At 43.1% G+C, this 23,458-nt stretch overlaps 1 protein-coding gene across 14 annotated transcripts in view; it reads left to right on the top strand.

Annotated features, from left to right (window-relative positions):
* Nucleotides 1-23,458, top strand: part of FGGY (FGGY carbohydrate kinase domain containing) — a 413,290-nt gene that overhangs the window by 198,683 nt on the left and 191,149 nt on the right. For all 14 annotated transcript variants that reach the window (XM_072730788.1, XM_072730787.1, XM_072730782.1 and 11 more), the window contains one exon: nucleotides 8,432-8,560. In XM_072730788.1, the coding sequence (XP_072586889.1) occupies nucleotides 8,432-8,560 (129 nt within the window). The remainder of the gene's footprint in view (nucleotides 1-8,431; nucleotides 8,561-23,458) is intronic.

Genomic DNA, 23,458 nt, shown 5'->3' with positions numbered 1-23,458 from the left:
CAGCTGTAATGCAGTGAATCTAATACCAGTCTCATAGGTCTGTTGCTAGCATTAAAGATGAGAGCAACTGAAAAATGCCAAAAACAGTAATCAGTCCGTAGGGTCGATAAACAGGCACTGTTATTATTATGATATTTATCTTCCTAAAATATAAGTTATGTGCACCATTCCTTGGCTCGCTGACCTATAATAGTTACCAGGTGCCCGTCAGAACAAGTCTAAACCCCTTGGTCTGGTGTCCATTCTATCTTTCTCAGACCCACTTAACAATAAGACCTGTGGCTTTTCACCTCTACATTCACCACCATCCACTTCTTGAGTCAGACTTGACCAGGCAAGAAGAATTTGAGATCCTTTATTCCACTATGGGATTGTCACAGTGTCTCGGCACCATAGCACCCGGGTGCTTAGTGAGAGACATGGGCTTGCTGGTCCCCCTTTTCTAGGCACACACGGGTCTTGAATGATACCTTGCACTGTCCCTGAGTTTGAGAAATGAGGATGTGTTACTGGTGGGATTATGTTAGGAAGCACGTTCCTCTTCTCTTTACTCTCCTAGCTGATACTCAGCATCGTGTGTGTGTGTGTGTGTGTGTGTGTGTGTGTGTGTGTGTGTAATATTTTTGTCTGAGTTGATTGATCTGTGTCTATGGTCTTCTGTTTTTAAAAGAAAGCTATAAGTTCAGTTGAATGAATATTACTGAGAACTGTTCTAAGGCACTTCTGTGTCCTGGGGGAAAGGGACCTGAATGCAGAAATAAATAAAATCATCTTTGAGCAATTCTCTGTTTAGCAGGAGAGAGAGGGAAAAAAAAAAACATGGGGAGAAAATAAAATGTAGGATAAGCGTCATTCAAAATCTGATTTAAAATATGTGATGTTTATTAAACACCAACTATAGGTCAGAATATAAGACCAGGGATATAAAGATTTATAAGTGACAGTCCAAACCACAGAAGAGCTTACAAGACAAAATATTTACAAGATATAATTCAGAAGAGATATTGGATGAGAATCACATGTCTACTGGAAGTAAGCCCTATGAGGACAGGGAATTTCTCTGTCTTGTTCCTTAATGCATCTTCCACGTTACAGCAGTGCCTGGCATGTAGTAGGTACTCAGTAAACACTTCTGTAATAAGTAATGAATGCTGAGGATATCCTCAAGTTTTTCATTTGGTCAATAATTTATTTTTTTAAGATTTTATTTATTTATTTGACAGAGAGCGGGGGGCACAAGTAGGCAGAGTGGCAGGCAGAGGGAGGTGGAGAAGCAGACTCCCCTTTCAGCAGAGAGCCCGACACAGGGCTGGATCCCAGGACCCTGAGATCATGACTTGAGCCGAAGGCAGACACTTAACCTACTGAGCCACCCAGGTGCCCATTAGTCAATAATTTAAAGAAGAATTTAATACCTAGTTGAAATGAGGTCATTTTTAGGAGGCAAATGAAGGGCAATGAACAAATTAATGTTTTAGAAGTTGTCTTTCAACAGATGGCAGAGCATGTCAGGTTTGGGTGTTTTGTTCATTTCTCTGAGTGAATATTTCTGGGTGTGTGTGACTCCTATTCAGGAGCCAATAATACCTGAGTGTTCTTCAGTCAGTCTTGTATCATTTGTGGTTCCAGAAAGCTCCCTGATTTAACCTGCCTACACAGCCATCTCTACAGAGGTGCTGGGTATGGGTCAAGTCCCTAATATTGTCAGTTTTTTTAAAAGTATCAATAGTGAGGGCAGCCCGGGTGGCTCAGCGGTTTAGCACCGCCTTCGGCCCAGGGTGTGGTCCTGGAGACCTGGGATTGAGTCCCACATCGGGCTCCCTGCATGGAGCCTGCTTCTGCCTGTGTCTGTGCCTCTCTCTCTCTCTCTCTCTCTCTCTCTCTCTGTGTGTGTGTGTGTGTGTCTCATGAATAAATAAATTAAATCTTTTTTTAAAAAAAAAAAAGTATCAGTAGTGAATCTACTGGCTGCCATCTGTACAGGATGGTATTTTTTTTTTCTTTTTTTTGGTGAGAGTTAGTTCATGCTTCACCAAATTTTGGAGTTGAACCAAAGTCAGACCAGATCACAACCACCTATAAAATTCCCCCACCAGCCCAGAGGATGCCTGCATGAAACAACAAACTTACACACACCACCATGTGCTCTTAAGATAACTCCAGCCTATTGCTGGAGAGCACAAGAGTCTAATCTCCTCTCTGTCCCCCCATTCCTAAACCAGATTGAAAGTGGATTCAGTCCCAGAGCACCCAGAAAGCCTCTACTGCTGGAAGGGCCAGGTGAGAGCCCTGTCCCAGCCAGTCTGGTTGGCCTCTTGACCTTGGCAAAACTGAGCAGGGACCAGGGTTACATGCTGCCCGTGCCCAGACCACTCTCTGACATTTCCAAGAAGTTGGAGCCCACTTTTCCCCTGAGTTTCATCTCCTGTTTGTAGGAATACAAACGAACTCTGAAACCTTCCAGTTAATACAATACCCCTCCTCCATCTCCTCTTCCTGGAGAGGATAACAGTTCTGTTGACCATTATAATGCATTTTCTGTCTCCCAGCAATCCACACAGTCATTAATTTCTGCTGCTGACGTCAGGAAAGAGGATTATGTGTGTGTCTGAAACTGTTCCCAAAGTGCTCATTAGTCATAGATAATTGAAAAACTGGTAGGGAAAGATTTGGTGTAATAGTAGCCCCCGCCTGTGAAGAGGGACTGCAACCACCAGATAATTGTAGGCTCTAGCTCTTGACCACTCACACTGAATCTTCCCGTCTGAATAGGAATCCAGTGGACATGAGCCCACAAACCCTTAGAGTGATTAGTTTTTTATACTGCAACATGAGAGTGTGTTGATAGGGCCAGAAGCCAGCCAAATTGAGAAAATAAGTGAACTGTCCTTGGGCCTCTCCTGCCTTCAGGCTGAGGAGCAGGGTTTGGAAAAAGTGCAGTGTTCTCTTTAATTTAACTGTGCTTTCATTTTAACTTAACCTAGTTTTTTTTTTTTGTTTTTTGTTTTTTTTGTTTTTTTTGTTTTTTTTTTTTTTGCTAGTTCATTTTGATCACAAAAGAAATAAAGGCTTATGGTATAGAGGAAGCAGGGATCATACAGACAAGTGGCCTGCCCTGGGTCCCCATCCCTGCCCTGGATCCCCATCCTTGCTGTAACAATATGCTGTGTGCTTTTTCTATGACTTTTCTGGAAGTATACATGCTTGCATTTTTCTGTACTCTAACAAAATTCACCAATGGGATCATACTCTAAACACTATCTGAATGCTGTCTTGACCTTTAAACTAAATTTATCTTGAACTTCCTTCCAAGTTCATACCTTAATTCTTCCTCATTCATTTTAATGGCTGTGTAGCATTTTTACTGAGTACATGTGCCCTAATTTATTTACCCCAATTTATGGGGGAAAATACCTTTAAAAATTTTACACAAGAAATGTGTGTTCAAGGTAGAAGAGTTTTAGAGAGTATAGGTTGGTCAAAAGAAAAAAATAATATTTTTTTTCATCCAGAAACAAACAATTTTCATTTCTTTTTCCCCCAGGAATATATTTTTACAAATAGTCCATCTACCCTCTTTGTTGTTGTTCTTAAAATGAAGTCATACTCTACATAATGTTTTGCAGCCTGCATTTTTTTCAGTTGGCTTGATAGTTTTGCAGATAAAAACTGTTTCCTATTCTAGCCTTTCTCCACTGAAAGCTTTATCTTCTTAAAAAACAAACTAAGTGCTCAAAGCTGTTGGCTGGCAGGGCCTCACTGCCTTAGTTGGGGCTCCTTGCCCTGCTGGATGCCCACACTTCTCTTCTCCTCTTCGATGCCCCTTTTCCAGCATACGGATGCCTCATACTCCATGTCCCTTCGGGGCTCCCTGCAGTGAACCACTTTTTGCTCTAATGGCATCCGGCTCCCCTGAGCATTCTAGCTCTGAAACCAGCTATCTGCCACCTGTCTTACCAGACTAGGCTCAAATGTCACCTTCATCTTGATTTCCTGCACTCCCCTGGGCCAACTCACTGTCCCTCCTCTGTGCTCCAGAAGGACCATGTACATTCCACCTGCAGAGCACTTGATGAGAGGCTGGGAGCCTTGATTTGCCCAGATCACTGTGAGCCTCTTTCATGTACACCCTAACCCCTCAACGTTGCCACAGGTGGGCAGAAATATACAGGCGCCACCATTGTTCTTGAAATGTTTGTTAAGATGCGTGGATAAATGCTTGAACAAAGGCTAGGAGAGACAGCCAGTGCTGAGGCTGTGAGGTCTTGATTAAGTCTGGGAAAATGAATGCTGTGATTAACTTAATTTTATGGTCAAGGAAGAGCCAAAAGGAGGATTATTTCCAGAAAAGTTGTCAAGGCGCACTAAAGCTTGCTTCTGACAGCTCCTCTGGTCCCTCAGATGCACGCCAGGCTGATAAGCTTAAAGGACGATCTGATGGGGGTGATTTCTCAGAGATTCCCGCCTCTTCTGTCATCTTCTCTCATGCCAAGCTGTTTCTTTTTGTCTCTAAATAAACAAAGCTTCTTCCTGCTTTTGACCCAGATAGACTATTCCTGAAGGCTGTGGTTCCAGTTCAAAGGAGGTTGTGAATCTTTGTGCATGTTTGTTTTCATTCCTGGACCACTGGCCTGAGGAGAAAGACTGGCTGACTGCCTTCAGTTGGTTTCTTTAGCAGCAGATGCTGAGCCAGACTTGGGGATCTAAGATGTTTCTTAGGGGTTTCCATCCATAATAGGAAGGGGAAGAGGGGAGGATTGGGCGGAGGGAGACTTAGAGCTGTAATCCAGTCACATCGCCCTGGGCCAGCCCAGCAGAGTGCTCCGGAGTGGAGTGAGTGGTGCCCATCAGAGACCTTCTGCTCCCAGTTCGCAAAGTCATCAGGCCTGGCTGCCCTGGGAAAGGGATCACCTCGGCACAGTGGCCTAGAAGGAGCTGGCAGCTGTCTGCAGACCTTACTCCCCTTACTGGGCTACAAGTCTGTCCTTAATGGGGATCCAGGCGGGGGCATCTCCCTATCTACCATACTCCCCATACTCCAGGTGCCTGCCATGACCTGTCACTTCCTGCTTCACAGAATCTCTCCTATTGCCTGTTTCTGCCTCTCTCTTGTCCATACCTTGATGAGGGGCCTCATCTTTTCTGTTACCGAAATAGTTTCACAACTGTTCTCCCTAACTCCTCTCTGTCTTCTGCCACAGTGCTGCCCAAGAAATCTATAAAAGTGCACAAATCCAACCACCTCACTCCCTGGCTTTAGTACTTCTCCAGAGGCTCGCGGTTACTTTCATGTTTGAGTTCAGACACTTGTGTCTGGGTTCCAGTGCATGCTCCGTCCCCTCTTCCATCTCCATCCTTATGTGCCCACACACCCCCAGCTCATGCTCCTCTTCACTCAGCCTCTTTGACAGTCTCCCATGTTTCTTGGCCTTGACTCGAGATGCTGCCTCTGCTGAGAAGTCTACCTGTGGTCCTCCAGAAGCCTTTCTTAACTACTGCCCAGAAGACTTACCAGAGTACCCCATCTTTCCAATCACCCCTTTTGTCCAGAATCTTTTATTTTAATGAAAGTTATACCCTTTATGTTTGTGAAGATTGGGGATGAAAGTAAAACATTTTTTACCTCCCTATGAAAATTAACCCTTTAAAAAAAATCTATAGGTGGAGAGCATGATTTCCAAATGGTGCTCCTTTTTAGACACACATAACGTTTGTTCTAAAAGTGCTTCTTTTGGGGTGCCTGGGTGATTCAGTTTGTTGAGCATCCAGACTCTTGATTTTGGCTGGGGTCCTGATCTCAGGGTCTTGAGATCAAGCCCTGCCTTGGGCTCTGTGCTTGCTGGGGAGTCTGCTTGACATTCTCTCTCACTCTCGCTGCCCCTCCCCCCACCTGCATGTACTCTTGTTTTCTAAGTAAGTAAGTAAATAAAATCTTTAAAAAAAACAAAAGCACTTGTTTTCTTCAGTCACTTAATTAAAAAAAATAGATGAACTAATGTGTAATTTAATGAATAAGAGCATAGGTTTGGTCCGTCAGAGTGGAATCCATGGCCTGTGCTCCAACACTTAGGCTATATGATTGTGGCCCTTTCCCTTTATAAACTGACTTGCCCATCCATATGTGCAGTGGGGACAGTAATACTATCCTTCACATGGGGTTATGTGACAATGAACTGAGAAAATGCATTGTATACCCTTAGCACAATCCCTTGCACAGAAGTACTCAGTAAAGGCAAATGCTGCTACTTACATGCTGGATACTAGATGTAATGACATAGTTGAGACTGTATGTCTCTGGAGACTGTCCTCAGCAAAGGGCACTGCTCTCCTTCAGGTTTCTGCTGGCTTGGGTGTTCAAAGCAGCTGAGAAGTTCTCCTTGCTTTGTACCCCATCGTTGGAGCATCTTGGCTTTATCTTCTAGACCAGGGCTATCCTGTAGAAATATCATATGAGCCACATACCTAATTTAAAATGTTTCAGTAGCCACATTGAAGTAAAAAGCAATAGGTGGAATTAATTTCAATGTATCTTTTATATAACTTAAAATATGCAAAACATCGTTTCAACATATATTTGATATAAAACTTATAACAAAATATTTTACATTCATTCTTTTCTGTACTTTTCCATACAAAGTCTTTGATATCTGATGTGTATTTGCCACTTAGTACATTTAGTGTCTGAAAATTCACACTAAATCTTCACTGTAAATATTAAGATTTCTTCAGTTAGCATTGAAAAGGTCAATTTGCACACCAGAGTGGTTTCAGACATACTTAAAAGCTTTTTAGTAACTGAATTGAGTACCAGTCGTTTTTTTGGGGTTTTTTTTGAGTACCAATTTTTAAATGGAAATGAATTAAAATGAAATTAAGTGAAAAACTGAGGTCCTTGTGTTGTTTCAACCACATTTCAAGTGTTCCGTCTGCACACACTGTGTGGCTACCATATTGGACAGTGACACTCTAGGATGCACTGCAGTGGGGCTCCAGGCTTCTTCTGCTCACTTTCCTCTGCTAGACTTTCTTCAAATTCAATTACAGGAGAAGCTCAGTATCTAAAATGGATAAAAATGGTGTTGTGGAGGTTTTTTGTTTCTAATTAGAGGAGGCTGGTGAGCCACTCACTTTCTGCTTCCCTCAACACCCAGTCCCACCCCACCCCCAGAAGTCCTGAGGTACCTCAGTCTACCCCTGGAGCTCCGTGGAACAGTTACCAAAGGGTGGGCATCTTAGTGCCCAGCAAACTGCTGACCCCACGTCGTTCAGAATCTTAAAATCTTGGAGCTCAGAGGGGTCTTAGCATATATGGGTGTCCACCCACACCCCCTCCTTGCAGTGCAGAAATACTTATTATACATTTCTTGGCAGGGGAAAGGCGAGGACTTAGCCTCTGCTAAGCACCTGAGAACAGATGGATTTCTTCATTCTGTTCTGACTTGCATGGCTGTCTGTGTCCTGATCTCATCTCCCTAACTAGGTTGGGGGCAAGGACTGCCTTTTACAGCACCACAGTGCCCACACAAAGCAAGACAATCAATAAATTCTTCACTGAAGGCCTGAATGCAGGAATTCAAGGTCACTTGAAATATCAGGGTCACTGCATTGCACAACTCCAAAGAACGCCATTCAGATTGTATTCTGTGGTTGTGCAAGTAGCAGGCTTGTAAAGTTTGTTTGTTTTTAAAAAGATTTTATTCATTTATTAGAGAATGAGCGGGAACACAAGCAGGGGGGAGGAGTAGAGGGAAAGAGAGAAGCAGGCTCCTCTCTGAGCAGGGAGCCTGACTTGAGACTGGATCCCAGGACCCTAAGATCATGACCTGAGCCAAAGGCACATGCTTAGCCGACTGAGCCACCAGACACCCTGCACCCTTGTAAAGCTTGCAAGGTTTAGACGGGGCTTGCTTTTCCACCTGAGAAAAACTTTCAAGAGATTTTTTTATTGGGATAAAATAATTCCCTGCCTTTTCCCCGTCACAGGAAGGATACACGATGTAAATGTTCTCAACCTCCTTAAGAATATCTGTGTATGGACATGTATGTGTGTGTGTAAGGTATGCTGATAGAGCTGCTGCTGTGTTAGGAAGTCCATTTGGAACCATTTAACCATATTAGCTTTGTCTTTAAGAGTCCACGGTGTTTATATCTTTTGAAATTTCCCACGAATGGAATCTTTCTCCAATTTGAAAGGTGCCTTCTTTTGATTTTGTAAAGTACCACAGATCATGACCCATAGGAACCAAGGACATACACCTGAGTCACCAAATGAGCAAAAGGACTGTTCGTGGGTGCATGGTTTTTATCATGATGGGGTTGAGAAAAGGCAGAAGAGAGGGGAGGGAGCTGAGAGATACTCATAAGAAAACCCGATGTTTGCTTTTGTGTTTTTCAAACTGACGGGTGTTTGTTTTTTCTCCTGTCTACCCAGGAAACCAAGTGCTGCCTCCTGGAGCTTCTCTTGGAAATGGGCTCACACCAGAGGCAGCCAAAGACCTTGGCCTTCCTGCTGGAATTGCCGTGGCAGCTCCACTTATTGATGCACACGCGGGAGGCCTAGGTAAACTCTCACTCTGCATCCATGAGCAACACCAGGTTCAAACGGAATATACCTCAGAGCCGAACACAGTTCTTTTCTGTTTTTAAAGCAGGGATCAAGGGCTGGTGATTCAAGATGTGGGAATGAAAAGCCTTTTTACAGTTAGGCATTTCGATAGAATTATAGAACTTTTTATCAAAGTAGAATTTATAGTTTTATTAATTTCTCCATACAGAATAATAAGAAAAAATGATCTCAATCAATATCTGGATGGTTCTTTGGTTTACTGGAAATTTGAAAAAGATACGTTAACTTCCAACTAGCACATATGGTGGTAGTGTACTTATCTATACGTTTTTATCTAAAGGTACTCCAAAATCCTTACAAGTCTAATTGATTTATTTTCATAATTTTGGCTTATATCTTATATCCAATTAGAGTGTAGTCTTGATTTCAACTCCGAAATAACTCTCACATATCACATTCAAATGTATTCATTATTTCAAAGACCTGTTGAACACTTAACTGTGTTCTAGACATGGTGCTTCGGATCAGTGAATTTAAAGATTTTATTTATTTGCTCATGAGAGGCACAGGGAGAAAAGCAGAGACACAGGCAGAGGGAGAAGCAGGCTCCATGCAGGGAGCCTGATGCGGGACTCGATCCCGGATCCCAGGATCACGCTCTGAGCCAAAGGCAGATGCTCAACTGCTGAGCCATCCAGGTACCCCAAGGGGACAGTGAATTTAAAACCAAACCAAACCAAGGTGTCTCTTACACAAGTTTTAATAGGAAGGTGGACAGTAAGACAGAGGTTACAGTCAAATGTAATGACTCTCTCCTCTATATCCTTAATGCTGTTTTTCTTTCCTTTTTCTTTCTTTCTTTCCTTCTTCCGTCCTTTCTTTTCTCTTTTCTTTCTTTTTTTTTTTTTTTTTGGTTCTCATTCTCACTATCTCTTACTTCCATTATAGCCATGTTTTTCCCTAGCCTTTCTTTCTAACAGTGATGTTATTGTTGTTTTAATGATGGTTAAGACTTCATGCAATCTGTAGGTCACGTGTAAAGTGTAGTAGGTCATGACCACTGGGTTTTCAGAATAGATTCAACTAGAGTAGAAAACATCAGAGCACATGTCACATAATAAGGGTAAATAAACACTGTTTTTATGGAACTTATGTTTATATTTTATGTGTAGTGTATGTACACACTGACCCATGATGAAAATGATTTTTTTACTGTGGATCATAGTCAAAGAAATTTTGAACTCTATTCTATTCCATGCTTCATATCAGAGCCTAGAGGTATCTTTGAAATACTTACATTGACTTGTGCTCCCAGGAGCCAGTCTGTGTAAACACATGTGTATTTCTCTTCCCAGATTGACCAATCAGTCCTCTACTTCTCCCACTGGCTAACTTCTACTCTAATTTGAAAATCATAGCAGACATTTTGTTCTCTGCATAGCCTTCTGTGGAGCACTCAGATTTATTGTAAAAATCTCTAAGTTGTGCTTCTTTCACCACTTTTACCTACCCCTCGAGGAGAAATGATCACATTGGGTTGTAATTACTTATTTATCTGCTTGTCTTTTCTAATGGACTATGAGCTCCTTGAGGGCATTATATTATTACTCTTGTATCACAAGCCCTGGACCAGGTTCCTGTAGGTGCTTGATAAATTTATTAAATGAATACAGTCCCATTAAGGCAAGAATAAGATGAAATGGCCTTAACCTGTAGAGTGGAAGTTTGTGTTTCCTGATGCAGCAGTATCCTGTAAAAATAAAAGTATCTGGTTCTTCTATATAGTCCATGGACTTCCAGACACTCATCAGTCTACAAATGTGTCTTTCTTGTTCATCTTTGTGTGCTCAGGATCTAACACAATGCCTGAGAAACTGTAAACAGCCAGTAATACATGCGGGTTGGTTGAATGGTAGATAATACTGAGTATAGGCAAGGGTGTTTCCCTCACTTTTCAATGAGAGCAATGTGTGCTTTTGATTAGAATGACATGATTTTGGTTTCAGAGAGCAGGCACAGAAAGAACTTGTGGTCTAGATAGACAGCGAGTTTTCCTGTCCCCTAGTAATCCTGGCATCCTCTACCATGTTTGAAGCCAGGGAATCCTTTTCCATCATGCTTCTTCTTCACTGATCATGCTCTTTCCCACCCACCCCCACCTGGGTGTGGAGCACTAGGCTTGGACCTCTACGTGCTGAAACAAAGGCTGCACCTACAGAGGCTCTGGGACTCCTGTTAGTTTCCCAGACCTCCTGGAGGGATGGCCCAAAGCACCTATTTTCACTTCTTTGCTGCACACGGTGTGGTACCTGCTAACTTGTAGACACTCAGAAAGTGTGGTTTGAATTGCCCTAGGAGGAATCCAGGCCATTACAGGACCCCACCCCCCGGCCGAATTACCACCTCTTTTCCTAAATCAGAGATGTTCAGTGACAGGAATTTTACCCCTCAAAGCTTTGGCTGAGGCTTTTTGTTCTTTTTTTTTTAAGGTTTTATTTATTTATTCATGAGAGACACAGAGACAGAGAAGAGAGGCAGAGACACAGGCAGAGGGAGAAGCAGGCTCCATGCAGGGAGCCTGACGTGGGACTCGATCCGGGGTCTCCAGGATCACACCCCGGGCTGAAGATGGCACTAAACCGCTCTGCCACCTGGGCTGCCCTTTTTGTTCTTTTTAATGCTCTTCAGTTAGTGAGTTTCCCTTGTTTTTTCCAAAAGTAAGTCCTTGATGTGGCAAGGTAGAATGAGGGCCTCAGATTCTTAAAGGGTGGAGCGTAGGGGCTGGTGGTGGCTGGGAAGGGCTTCTCTTGGCAACTGTGAGACAATCATGATCCTGTTGTTGTTGTTGTTGTTGTTTTTTTTCATGATCGTGATTTTGACCAAGTTTTATCCTTCATGTACTTTCCAATTCTTCCTCCTCTCCCCTTACAACTAATTCAGGACTAGGGTGTCTCAGGAAGAGAGGAGTCCTGGAACAGATGTTTCTTCTCACTGCTCTCCTTGTCTGTGCCCTCTGAGAGCCTTGGGAAGATCATCCACCATCCAGCTGCATAATCCCTAAGGATAGATTCATTCTCTCTCTCTCTCTCTCTCTCTCTCTTTCTCTCTTTCTCTCTCTCTCTCTCAAATAAATAAATAAAATCTTTTTTTAAAAAATTGGGCTCCTGGGTGGCTCAATCAGTTCAGCATCTACCTTCAGCTCAGGTCATGATGCCAGGGTCCTGCTTCTCCCTCTCCCTCTGCCCCTCTGCTTGCTCATACTCTCTCTCTCTCTCAAATCAATAAATAAAATCTTTAAAAGAAAGCTGATGTCCCCAGGTTGCTGGCCTCCTGAATAAAGCTCAGATTCCTTTCCAATCAAAAAAAAAAAAAGAAAGAAAGAAAGCTGATGCTGTGAGTAGGTAAAGCAGCTGGTGCAGCAGCTGGCACATAGTAGGCACATTATTACGAGGCATCTCTGGTTTTCTCACTCTGGAATCACAATGCCTGACGTAAAGTAAGAGCTTCTACGTTGGGAGTTCTCTGAGTTAACTACTGTAAGAAGTGTTCTAGGAAAACTGTCTTCTTTTTGGATAGGCAGTTGGAGAACTTCAGGCTTCTGGGCTCTATCTGCCTTGCCCCAGATGTGCCCTGATTCTCCTTGCCTGGCACTTGGTCACAGAATGCAGGATTCACTGCTCTAGATTCTGTACAGTTTGAAGTGAGAAAGCAGTCTCAAGAAAGGGGTAGATGAACTCCATGCTAAGAAATTACTGGATGTTGGGCCATGAGTCCAGCTTTGGAGATCAGAATCGGAGGCCATGTGAGCCTCCTGCAAGCAGGCCCTGACAGTTACAGCCTCTTCAAGTGCTGACCCGGCATGACCTACACCGAACCCTACATTCTGGCTGGGAGGAGGGGTCGGCGCTCTGCTTTGGAGAAATCTCCCTGGGCTCTCATTCTCAAGGGAGCCTGGGACAGAAGGATAAAGATCAAAGAGGCAAGTAAAATTCAACCCATGCTTTTTCCCATTCTGGAAAAAGAGGAAGAAGGACTTTGTGGGAATAAAAATCAAAGATTAAAGAACATTTTGTTCGTAAGGTGCTGGTTAGTAAGTTCTCCAGCGGCCAGCCAGAAGATAGGAGCCGCTTTGTTTGCTCTTTGTGGGGGTGGTTCTGGCCAGGGCTCCTGCTGCTGATATTTTTCTAGCTTATAAAAATAGTGTTAACTTTGTTCCAGGTCTGTTCTTGGCTTCAGCACCCCTGCTGTCCTGAAAGGCAATAACAACCCGATTTCTGTCTCAGGCTCCCTTCTCTCGGTTGTTCTAAACTGATGAGATAAACTCCTGATTATCCCCCAAATCTTGACTCTGGTGCCACCTCTTCTGGGAGCCTTCCCTGACTCCCTCAAGCTGACGTAAGCCCTCCTTCCTCTGTTCCTGTGTATCTTGGACTTGCTTCCCTTTGCCTGTGCATGTCACCCAGTCTTGCGTGTGCATCCTGGTCTCGTTTACTAATCGTAAGCTCTTTGAGCAAAAGTACTGTGTCATGTCACCCTTACATCCCAGTAGCCTGCACAGTGCTTTGCAGAGGGAGGACCCTAAACACATGCATGTATAGTGAATGAGTGAATGAAGCGAATGAGTGCATCTCCTCCATGAGGGATAGGTGCTACAACTGAGGGGGGGTGGGGTAGAGAATAGCCTCGCACTACAGAGGCAGTTTATCCCTACCCAGTAGGTAGGTGTACCTGGCTCAGTTCTCCAAGAAGCAAAAGAGTTGGGTTTGGGGGCCTCTCTGATCCGCTCCTGGATGTCTGGAAATTGGTGTCCCATCATGTTAGCAGGTGTTGGCTAAGCGCATACTTTGAGTCTAGGTCTAGCATTGCTCTTGGCTTCCAGATACTGGATTCTTTGCCAGGTGTTGAATTGGCAAAAATCTGAGTTGCAGAGTCAAACCAGAATGAGGATAATTGAATTCCTTCCCTCCCTCCCTTTCTTCCATTCTTGTTTTTTTTTTGTTTTTTGTTTTTTTGTTTTTTTCTCAATAGCAGAAGCATTGGTTTAACCAGTTTTATAAAAAGAGCTTCTGGTCTCTGCCCTCCTACAGCAACACATAGTTTATTCCAGTGGGCAGTAAAACTTGTCAGCTGCTTATCTTTCCATTTTCAATGGTCTAGAAGCAGTGCTGATTCTCAGTGCAACTTTATACATACTATTATCTTGTTCCCACTTATCAAATGAAACAATGGACTCACAAAGATACCTGACTTGCCCAGAGCCACACAGTTAGTAAGTGATAAATCATTTGAATCTATGCCTTCTGGTACCAGAGCTCACATATTCTAATTGCTGTATGCAATGGCATATCAATTAAAGTGTAATCTGGTCTACTCTTGAAGTTGACCCTAAAAAATATCATTTTAGGGCATCTGGGTGGCTCAGTCGGTGGCTCAGGTTATGATCCCAGAGTCCAGAGGTCGAGCCCCACATTGGACTCCCTGCTCACTGGGGAGTCTTTTTCTCCCTCTGCTCCCTAACCCGCTCATGCACACACACACTCTCTCTCTCTCTCCCTCAAATAAATAAATTCTTAATAAAATATATCATTTTATTGATATATTTATTATTTATTGATACCCAACTACTAGGGATGGGAGTGTCAGGTGAATATGAGAGAGAATTGGACTTCTGGGAATTTATGGTCTAGTAGTGAAAATAAACATGGAATAAACATGGAATAAACAATTATATATACCAAGTGTGGAGAGCTTCAGAAAAGCATATAATATGCCCCAAATTGAGACTCAAAGAAGTATAAAAGGATCCCTAGAGGACGTGGTGTCTGGCAATATAACTGTGACATTTCTTGCCCCATTATGGCTTCTGGGTAAAGCAGAACTTATTTACTCATTGTAACTTTTTAACATCAGTTGGGCTTTATTCTTGATAATAATACCAACAATGACAACATCAGCATCAAATTAATAAAAATAAATATTAGGACCACTACTCTTATTGGCACCTCTACCATTATGACCATTCTTCCTTGCCTTCTCTGGGCCAAATGCTCTATCTGACCCTTTACCTACTTTATCTCTTGTCTTTCACAATAATTCTACTAAGTAAAGGTGATTTCCTGTCTTGCACATGAAGAAATTGAAGACCAAAGCAGAACACTTCCATAATCCCATAACTCACGTCATGACAAGATTTGATCTTGTGTTTGACTCGATCCAAAGCTCATCTTCTGTTTCTCTAAATCAGTGGTCCTCAATCAGGGGTGATTTTAACCCCACCCTGGGGGACACTGGGCCACGTCTAGAGACAGCTTTTGATTGTCCGACTGCCATGTGGTGGGTAGAGGCCAGGGATACTGCTAAACATCCTGCATTATTCAGGATGGCCCCTACAGCAAATAACAACCCAGCCTCCAACATCAGTAGAGCTGAGGACAGAGATGCCTGCTATAGACTGAAACGCCCTCAGCAATATTATTTCTCTGTACCATTTTATTTCTGTGGTAGCCAAAAAATAACCCAAAATAAGGGTTTTGCTGATTAATAGATTGTTACTAGATTTATATTTTATGCAGTTAACTCTTAGGCAAAAATAGCTAGGAGGTAAGAAGACAAAAGTGAGAGTGAAGAGTGGGGAGGGGAAGGACAAGAGGATTCCTTCCCTATCTGTCTCCCTGAGAGGCAAGCCTGCTCCATCCTCCTGTCTGCACATCACTCACCTCCTGCCCCCTTGCCTTTTTTCCTCCTGCTGCTTGCTCTGGTTGGGGTGGCCTCTCCTCGTCACCTGGACAGTCCTACTCAGGACAGCACACAGTGTAATGTGTTACTTCCTCCAAAGCTAACCCCGCTCTTAGAAAAAAATGAATCCCTCTCCATTTGCAACATTTTGCCTCTATTTCAGTGTCACACCCCCTCTCCAGTCATGCTCACCTTTGTACGCCCGTCATCCATCATAGAGCGCACAATGTTAAGTAAATCAGTGAGCTGATGAACATAATAACCATGAGGGGATTTGGAAAGATCAAAACACAAAGGTCGTTAAATGGAAGTGGGGGAGCCTTTAAAAACATAGAGCTCATAGGCTCTACCCCTACCATGGATTCCGAGCCTGAATGTTGGGGGGGATCCAGGAAGCCAGTTATGAGGTGGAAGGTGTCACCTGGTACCCAGAGGGGATAGCATGTGGGACAAGTTGGCTCTGGGCAGCTGCCGAGGAGACAGATCAGACCAAACCAGAGCTGTGCTGAGGAGCCCAGGGCCCAGGCCCAGGCCCAGGACTAGCCAGGAGGGAAAGAGAAGGTGGATCCAGAGAGATAGACAGTCTGTAAGAAATGGAGGGAGAGAGAAGAGCAGATAAAGTCATGCTGGGGAATCTGGAAGGAGAAAAGCCGTGTCAGTGCCTGAGCAGATAGAGCGAAGGCAGCTCTGGGAGTTCTTGGATGGGAATCAGAGTGGGGGAGGACGAATTTGGTAATGTGAGTTTGGAGTTTATTGTTTTAAGTTGAGGTTTGGGTTAATGAGAACCACCGCTGGCTGGGACCTTAGCAGCTGCAGGCATGGTGAGGGGCAGAAGGATGGGGAGGGCAGGGAAGGATAGCTTTGGGTTCTTGTCCCCAGGCCCTGAGGCTCTCTCGGAGGGCTGGGTTGCCCTGGGCTGCAGGAAACAGTGGCCTCAGCTGGGAGACCAGTCTTTCCCTCTGGGTCAGAAAGTGGGGAGGACTGTGGGGCCTTAGGGCTACAGCCAGCTCTCCCTATCCTGCCCCTCTTGTGCCACACAACTCAGGATATACAGCCACTGCTCGGAAATGGCAGCATCTTCAGTTATTGACTCACTCCTGTGGATAACAGGCAATCATAGGCTTTGAACCGAAAGGTGACTCCAAGATTTTTGATCTCAGATCCTTCAAATTGCAGGTGAGAAAACCGAGGCCCAGAAAGCCAGTGAGTCATCCGAGGTCACCCCAGCAAGTTCCTGGCAGACTTGAAGTTAGAAACTGGGCCCTCCTAATTCATCTGTCAGTGCCTCTTCCCCTGTTAGGCTGCACTGTCTCCACAGCAGGAAGAAGGAATGATTCCATGTGTCAAGGGCTCTTACTAGACCAGGAAAAGAATGGGTGTGTTCACACTGTGTGCACATATGTGTGCATATATCCATACACAGCTGTATACACATAGCATGTGACACATACGCTCGTGTATGTGTGTGTGTACATCCATGCATGTGTGTGTATTGTGGTACACGTGTGTATATATTAGTTCACTTAATGCTACAGTGTTATGGAAGGCTGTTAAATAAGTCAGCCGGCTGTTCTAAGCCACGTATGAACAAGTTGCTTTGTTTCGCTCTCACAACCAGTAATAAGTCTCCGTCAAAAGCTGGTAATAATAAAAACACCTGGTATTCGGGTTCCTTGTGAAGAGCTCAAAGTAGTTATTTTTATTTCACCTACCACTTAATAAACACCTACTCTGTGCCAAGTGTTGCGCTCACTGCTTTCATAGCACCATCGGCTCCCAGCCTCACTGTGAGCTACCACTGTTTTCTGAATTTAACATAAGGAAATCACAGTGCAATAACTTACTCAAAGGGACATTTTAATAAATGCTAAAGTTGGGTTCTAGGTCCAAGGCTTTCTAACTCCAGGGCCTATGAGTTTTCTCCTACCTGCCCTGGTTTTCTTATGGGCAGCCTATACTTAGACCAACATGAATATCTGGAACAAAAGATGGAGTTTGTGTTTAACCTTCTTCTGGGCAGGTGTGTTTCTAGATCCATTTTTTGGTTGAGAAAATTGAGGCCGAGAGTAGGGACATGACTGAATAATGAATATTTAAAGTGGCATAGGTTTCTGGGACTCTGTTAGTCTTGGCTGACCAGACCATCCTTGCCTTTATTTATTTATTTATTTATTTATTTATTTATTTATTTATTTATTTATTTATTTATTTATTTATTTTGCTGTCAGTCCAGGCTGACTAGACCATCTTTGCCATTTTTTTGCTGCATCCTGGGGAGATCAGTATCATTGAAGAGGATATTAATTCTGTTAACTTTTTTGATTAATGTAAATATTAATCTCATCTGTGTGTAACTTGCCATTTTGAAACCACTGCCTGGTATTTTTTGCCTTCTTTAATCATTGAGCCAGTGGTCACCCTGGAAGTGAAAGGATTTGCCTAAGGTTATAGGGTCAGGAAGGGTTGGATCTGGGACTCCGACCCTCATCGGTGGATTTCTTCCTGTGGCTTCCCATTGGCTTTGGTGCAGCCTTTGCATCAAACAAGGGAGCAAGTGCTACCTAGTAAATAGTGCAGAATGTCTTGACCCAACAAGAGTGCCTGTGCCCACAGCCCCCAGTTATAGGCGGATCTCTACCAACTCATTAGCTCCGGGACTTTATGTGGTTGTCAGAAGTTTCCATTTGTTCTCTCGTATTAATAGATGACTGAAGAGATGAGTTGCTGTTTTCCTTTGCTGATCTTGGGAACAAAAACAACACACAGAGAGCCTAGCCCCAGGTTCTGCCTCTGCCAGCCACCTGTTGGGAGGAGTTCCCATTCCAAGTTCTAAGGTGGAAGACTACAAGAAGAGTGTGTGTTGGGGGCCTGGTGTCTAATACTGCACTTGCGTCACTGCTGACAAAAGTAGGCTTACCCCAAAGGTCCACTGATTTTCATGGCGTGGGAACTGAACACATGGTGCTTCCCATCCACATGATATTTCTGAGTACCAGTATTTACTTTAGGGCTTGCACATCAGCAGCTGTTGGTGGGAAAATGCACATGTCCAGCGATCACCCCTCGGTGGCAGCCTCACATCTGAACTGCTGGTTGCTTCCTTACCATCGGTCCATAGGCCTGGTTAATTTCCTCCCTCCAGTTTTCTATTAGCCATGCATTTGTAGAAGTAAGTATAAAGAGTGAAGAGAAATGATTTTTGACTTCTCCACACTGGGGATCTATCCTGAGGATTGCCTCATAGCACCCTGCCACCAGTGTCGATGTCTGGAAAAACTAAGAAGGAAAATTTCTTGGACTATAAAATATTTACAGTAGTCTCTAGTTGTACCATTCAACAGCATAACCCCCACCCCACCTTTCCATACTCTAATCTTTATCATGCTCTGGACTGTGACTCTGATGTCAGAATTTGGCTTCTGAAGGGGCACCTTGGTGGCCAGTCAGTTGAGCGTCTGACTCTTGGTTTCGGCTCAGGTCATGATCTCAGGGTTGTGAGATTGGGTCCCATGTCAGGCTCCATGTTTAGTACAGAGTCTGCTTGAGATTTTCTCTCCTTCTCCCTCTGCCCCTCCTGCTCATGCTTTATCTAAAATAAATATATCTTTTTTAAAAATGAGAGAGAATTTGGCTTCTGAGGACAAATGAAATGAAAATGAAAGATCTAGAGGAAACCTGACTCAGTAGTTAAGAACACATAACTGATTCAAATCCTGGTTCCCCTTGCTATCTGTCTGTGTGACCTTGGGAAGTCACGTGGCATGTTGTGCCTCACTTTTTCCAACTGTGTAATGGAAAGAATAGTAGTACCTACCTCACAGAGTCGCTTTGGGAGTAAATGAGCTCATGTTGACAAAGTACTTAGAATACTGTGTGACAGTACTGTGTATATTTAGCTGTGATTAATGTGATCTCAATAAATTTACAGAATGAATGATAGCTGTGGGCAAGAGAAATTCAAAGGTTCATTCCTTTATTTAACAAATATGTAGTATCTTCCTTTAATGTGTCAGGCATCATCATAGGTGCTTTGGATATAGTGGTGAACAAAGATAAGTTCCTACTCTCATAGAGCTTTTATCCTGCTGGGGGAGTTCCTAAACCCCTTTATAAACATGCATGTGCATATTTTTATATGTTGCGTGCACACATACCTGTGCATGCACGTGTGTTCATACACATGTGCATATGTTTGTTACATATCTGTATACACATGTATTGTGCATATGTATGAACATGTGTCTATGCACATGTTCATAAATGTGCCTATGTGAATATGTTTGTGTTTCATGCATATATATGTAGGTGTACAAGTGTTTGTGTATATACATGTGTCTGCTTACGTGTGTGTACTTTGTACATGTGTTTATATGTGTTTATGTGAGTGTGTGCAAGCATGTGTATATATCGGGCACTGCCAAGTATTATGAAGAGATGGTTTATGTAAAGTGATGGAAAGTATCAAGAGTTGCTACTAGTACAAAGTTTAGTCCAGAGTGGTGACATTTGGGGAAACAGACCTCAATATAGTGAGGGAGCATTTCAGGGTATAAGAAAGAAGGTAGAGACGAATTCAATTAGCAAATATATGTTGGGTTGATGCTTGGCCTCAGCTATCGCCCTGGGCATGGAGGATACCAGGGTGCTGATGACTCAGTCCTTTTTCTGGAGGAGTTCAGCAGCTAGTGGGGAGACAGAAGCCATAAAGCAGACTCCTCTGGAGTTCCCAGCTTTTCCACTTAGTAGCAAGTGACTTAACTGCTCTGTGTCTCAGACTTCTTTTTTGTGAATGGGGATCATGATGATGGTGCCTCCTTGGGTGGTTATATAGATGCTTTCTCCTGACACATGAGAGTGCTCATCCCAGTGTTAGCTCTTCCCAGTTGGAAGCTCAGTTGTAAAAGTCCCTGAATTCCAAGCCAAGGAGTTTGGGTGCTACAATTAAGTTGGATCAACCCTTAACTATACAAATAGCCTCTTCAGCACTGATTGTCATATGAAAACTATGTCAAGTGTTCTACAGCAAGCATTTGCCTTTGGGAGGGCAGCTATGGTTTTTAATACCAATGGGTGATACTCCAAAAGAACAGTATGACCAGGAATAAAGATACCATCTCATTTTAAGCTTAGAGCAAAAGCTTACATCAACAGAATTAAGCAGATATGTATTTTGCCAGACTCTGGGGATTCAGAAATGACCCACTCACTGCCAGTACTTTGCGCTCTACCTTTGCAACTTCTCTTACCCCAACCTGCAGAATGGTAGCTGGAAGGGAAACTTTATTCCCCATCTCTGACTTCTCCACCTCAAGGCAATTGTTCCTTCATCCACTGGGTCCAAGGCCAGGCAGTGCTACTTTTCACTGTCTCATACCTCCTCTGATATCTGCCACTGGGTTTTGTGCAAGGAATTTTATCTTTACTCCTTTCTCTTCACTTTGTTATCTCTTCTCTGGCTTCAGATCCAAACAGAGAAAGTGCAAAGTTTGTCTGCGTTCACTGAAGTCTGAACTGGTAGAAATTCTCCCAGAGCCCTAAGATGTTCTGTGCCCATACGTCTCAATATTCCATGCTCATTTTGTTGGTAGCAAGACAGTCATTCCCACATGACTTCTCTGTTCCCATTTTAGTTAGCAAATATTGTTTACTGGAGATAGAGAATGGAAAATATATGGAGAAGTGACTTGAAAGAATGGGTTATTTAGGTTGTTTCCAATCATTTGTAGAAAATTGAATTCACCAAAAAAAAAAAAAAAAATTGAATTTACAAGGCAGTAATCCAAAAAAAAAAAAGTATTTTAATTTAAACTTAGAATGATTTATGGATGATGTTTTTTAAAAAGTATCTGGCTTCTGTCCATATTTACTTTTCAAGCTTGAGTATGTATAGTCACCCTAGGAACAAGTTAGAGTACAGATCCCCACACCCAGCACCACTACCACTACCGAATCTGCTCAGCAGGTTCCCCTGGGGATGAAGGACTTTATGACTAGTATCTTAAAAGACAGCCTGAAGGGCAGCCTCGACTCCAGTTGGTTGTGTATCTTCCTGTATAATCCAAGAAAAACAAAATCAAATCCAGGCTCTAATGGAAAGAGTACATTTTAAAATTTTTCTTTCAACAGCAGAGCAATGAAGAGCTCTTGGTCTGGTATACTTACCACCAGCGAGGCATTATCTAAGTACTCACCTAGGCAATACTTAGTATGGACCCAAGCTTGTAGCTCGTGCATTCTTTTTTTTTTTTTAATTTTTATTTATTTATGATAGTCACACAGAGAGAGAGAGAGGCAGAGACATAGGCAGAGGGAGCCCGATGTGGGATTCGATCCCGGGTCTCCAGGATCACGCCCTGGGCCAAAGGCAGGCGCTAAACCGCTGCGCCACCCAGGGATCCCAGCTCGTGCATTCTTACCCCTGCATTCTTACCCTCCCATACAAAGTGAAAGATGAGACTTGACCTAGGCTCTGGTAGTGAGTCTGGTGGAATTTTGAGACCCTTGGTCTGTCCGACTCTAGGTCTTCCCTTCTTACCATCATATAGTTTTACCCAAGCCTGTGTTAACTGAGCTAGCCCCTAGTTATTTTAAACTTTTTTATTTACAAATGTTTCTTAAATTTTTAAATAATTTTTCAAAATGCCGGTGTTTTTTAAATTTTTAAAATTTAAATGTTTTAAAAAAAATTTTAATGTTCTTAAATTTTTTTAAAAAAATTATGTTTTGAAAATGTTTCTAATATTTTTTAAAACTGAAAACATGGGAAATCTTCTAATCAAATGGACAGGTCTAGGGAAAGCATAGGCTCTTACATTTTGTGTTGGTAGGATGGTTTGGGTTATTGATCTGTATTGCTGCCAGCCCCTGGGCTGACTTTAGCTTCTGGATTTAAGTTTATCAACCTGTGACTCCCCCACTGTGAAGCCTTGAGGGGGGACTCCCTGCAGGATCAGTAATAGAAGAAAAAGCCTTACATGCCTTCTAGAATCAGGCCTCTCACAGCTGAAAGTTGTAAAGAAAAACCCACACAACTCCTTTCTGTGAAATACATTAAATATGCCCGAATAATGTGGCTCTTGTTCATGCACTGTCTGCGTTACTGTGCTGTGACATGATTGCCTGGCCTAATGCATGTGGCCAAACCATTCTTCCCCCTGCACCTCTCTGTCATTACAGGTAATGCACAGACAATAACACTGAAACACTTAAAAAGATGGGTGCATTACTGTCTGCCCTACTTAGACTGTGAGCTTCTTGTGGGCAGCAAAATCTGGTCCTATTCTTCTTTGTAGCTTCAGACCCCAGTATTTAACTCAGCAAGTGAATGATTATATACAGTAGTTAATGGGTTTGTTTATAAACAACATGCTAAGCACTGTACTAGTTAATGTGGTGAAGACAGTGATTTAATAAGATGGAGCTAACATGTGGACCAGGTCATACAGAGATTTGAAAAAGGGAGGAGTCTCAGTTGAAACAGTAGTAAGGCCTGGGAAAGACAGAGATACTCTGGCATTCATTGATGACTTCAGCATGACAGTTACGTGTGCTGGATGTCTCCACGTGTCATCTTGACATCAACTCCCACAGCTGGCTCCAGGTCCCACAACTAGTAATGATAACCCCCTGAGCATCAGCTACCATGCTCCTTCAGGGACATGGGAGGTGTCAACCTTAAAAATAAAACAAACAGTTATCTTACTAGGAGGATGAGTTTATTCAGGAAGAGCAGAGGAGTTGCAATTTGGGACAAGTTAACATGGTGAACCATTGACAAGTCTGGAGAACAAAGGGGAGGAGCTTGTGTTTGTAGCAGGAGGGAGACAATTTGGGAGGGTTGTTTTGAACAAAAGTTCACTGAAGAAGAATAAGAGTTCGAAGTGTGGCAGTTTCTCATTGACTATAAGTGGTGATTAGTGCGTCACTGCTGGAGCAGGGAGGGATCTTCCTACTTTTTCTTATAATCAGGAGATGGAATTCCCATGTGAAAAGAAATGTCTTCTCTTGCAGAATAATTCTTTTTCTTCCTTCTTTCTGCTGGTGATGCCAGAATGAGAGCTCCTCCTGCAGGGCTGCCCAACTCCATTTTTAATGGCATTTCCTTTACTTTCACAGACGAGTAGCTTTGAACTGAACATAAGACAATAGGTATTTTCT

The sequence above is a fragment of the Vulpes vulpes genome, chromosome 12 (genome assembly GCF_048418805.1).
Source record: "Vulpes vulpes isolate BD-2025 chromosome 12, VulVul3, whole genome shotgun sequence".
Classification (NCBI taxonomy): Eukaryota; Metazoa; Chordata; class Mammalia; order Carnivora; family Canidae; genus Vulpes; species Vulpes vulpes.
This window is presented reverse-complemented; position numbering and strand designations above follow the sequence as displayed.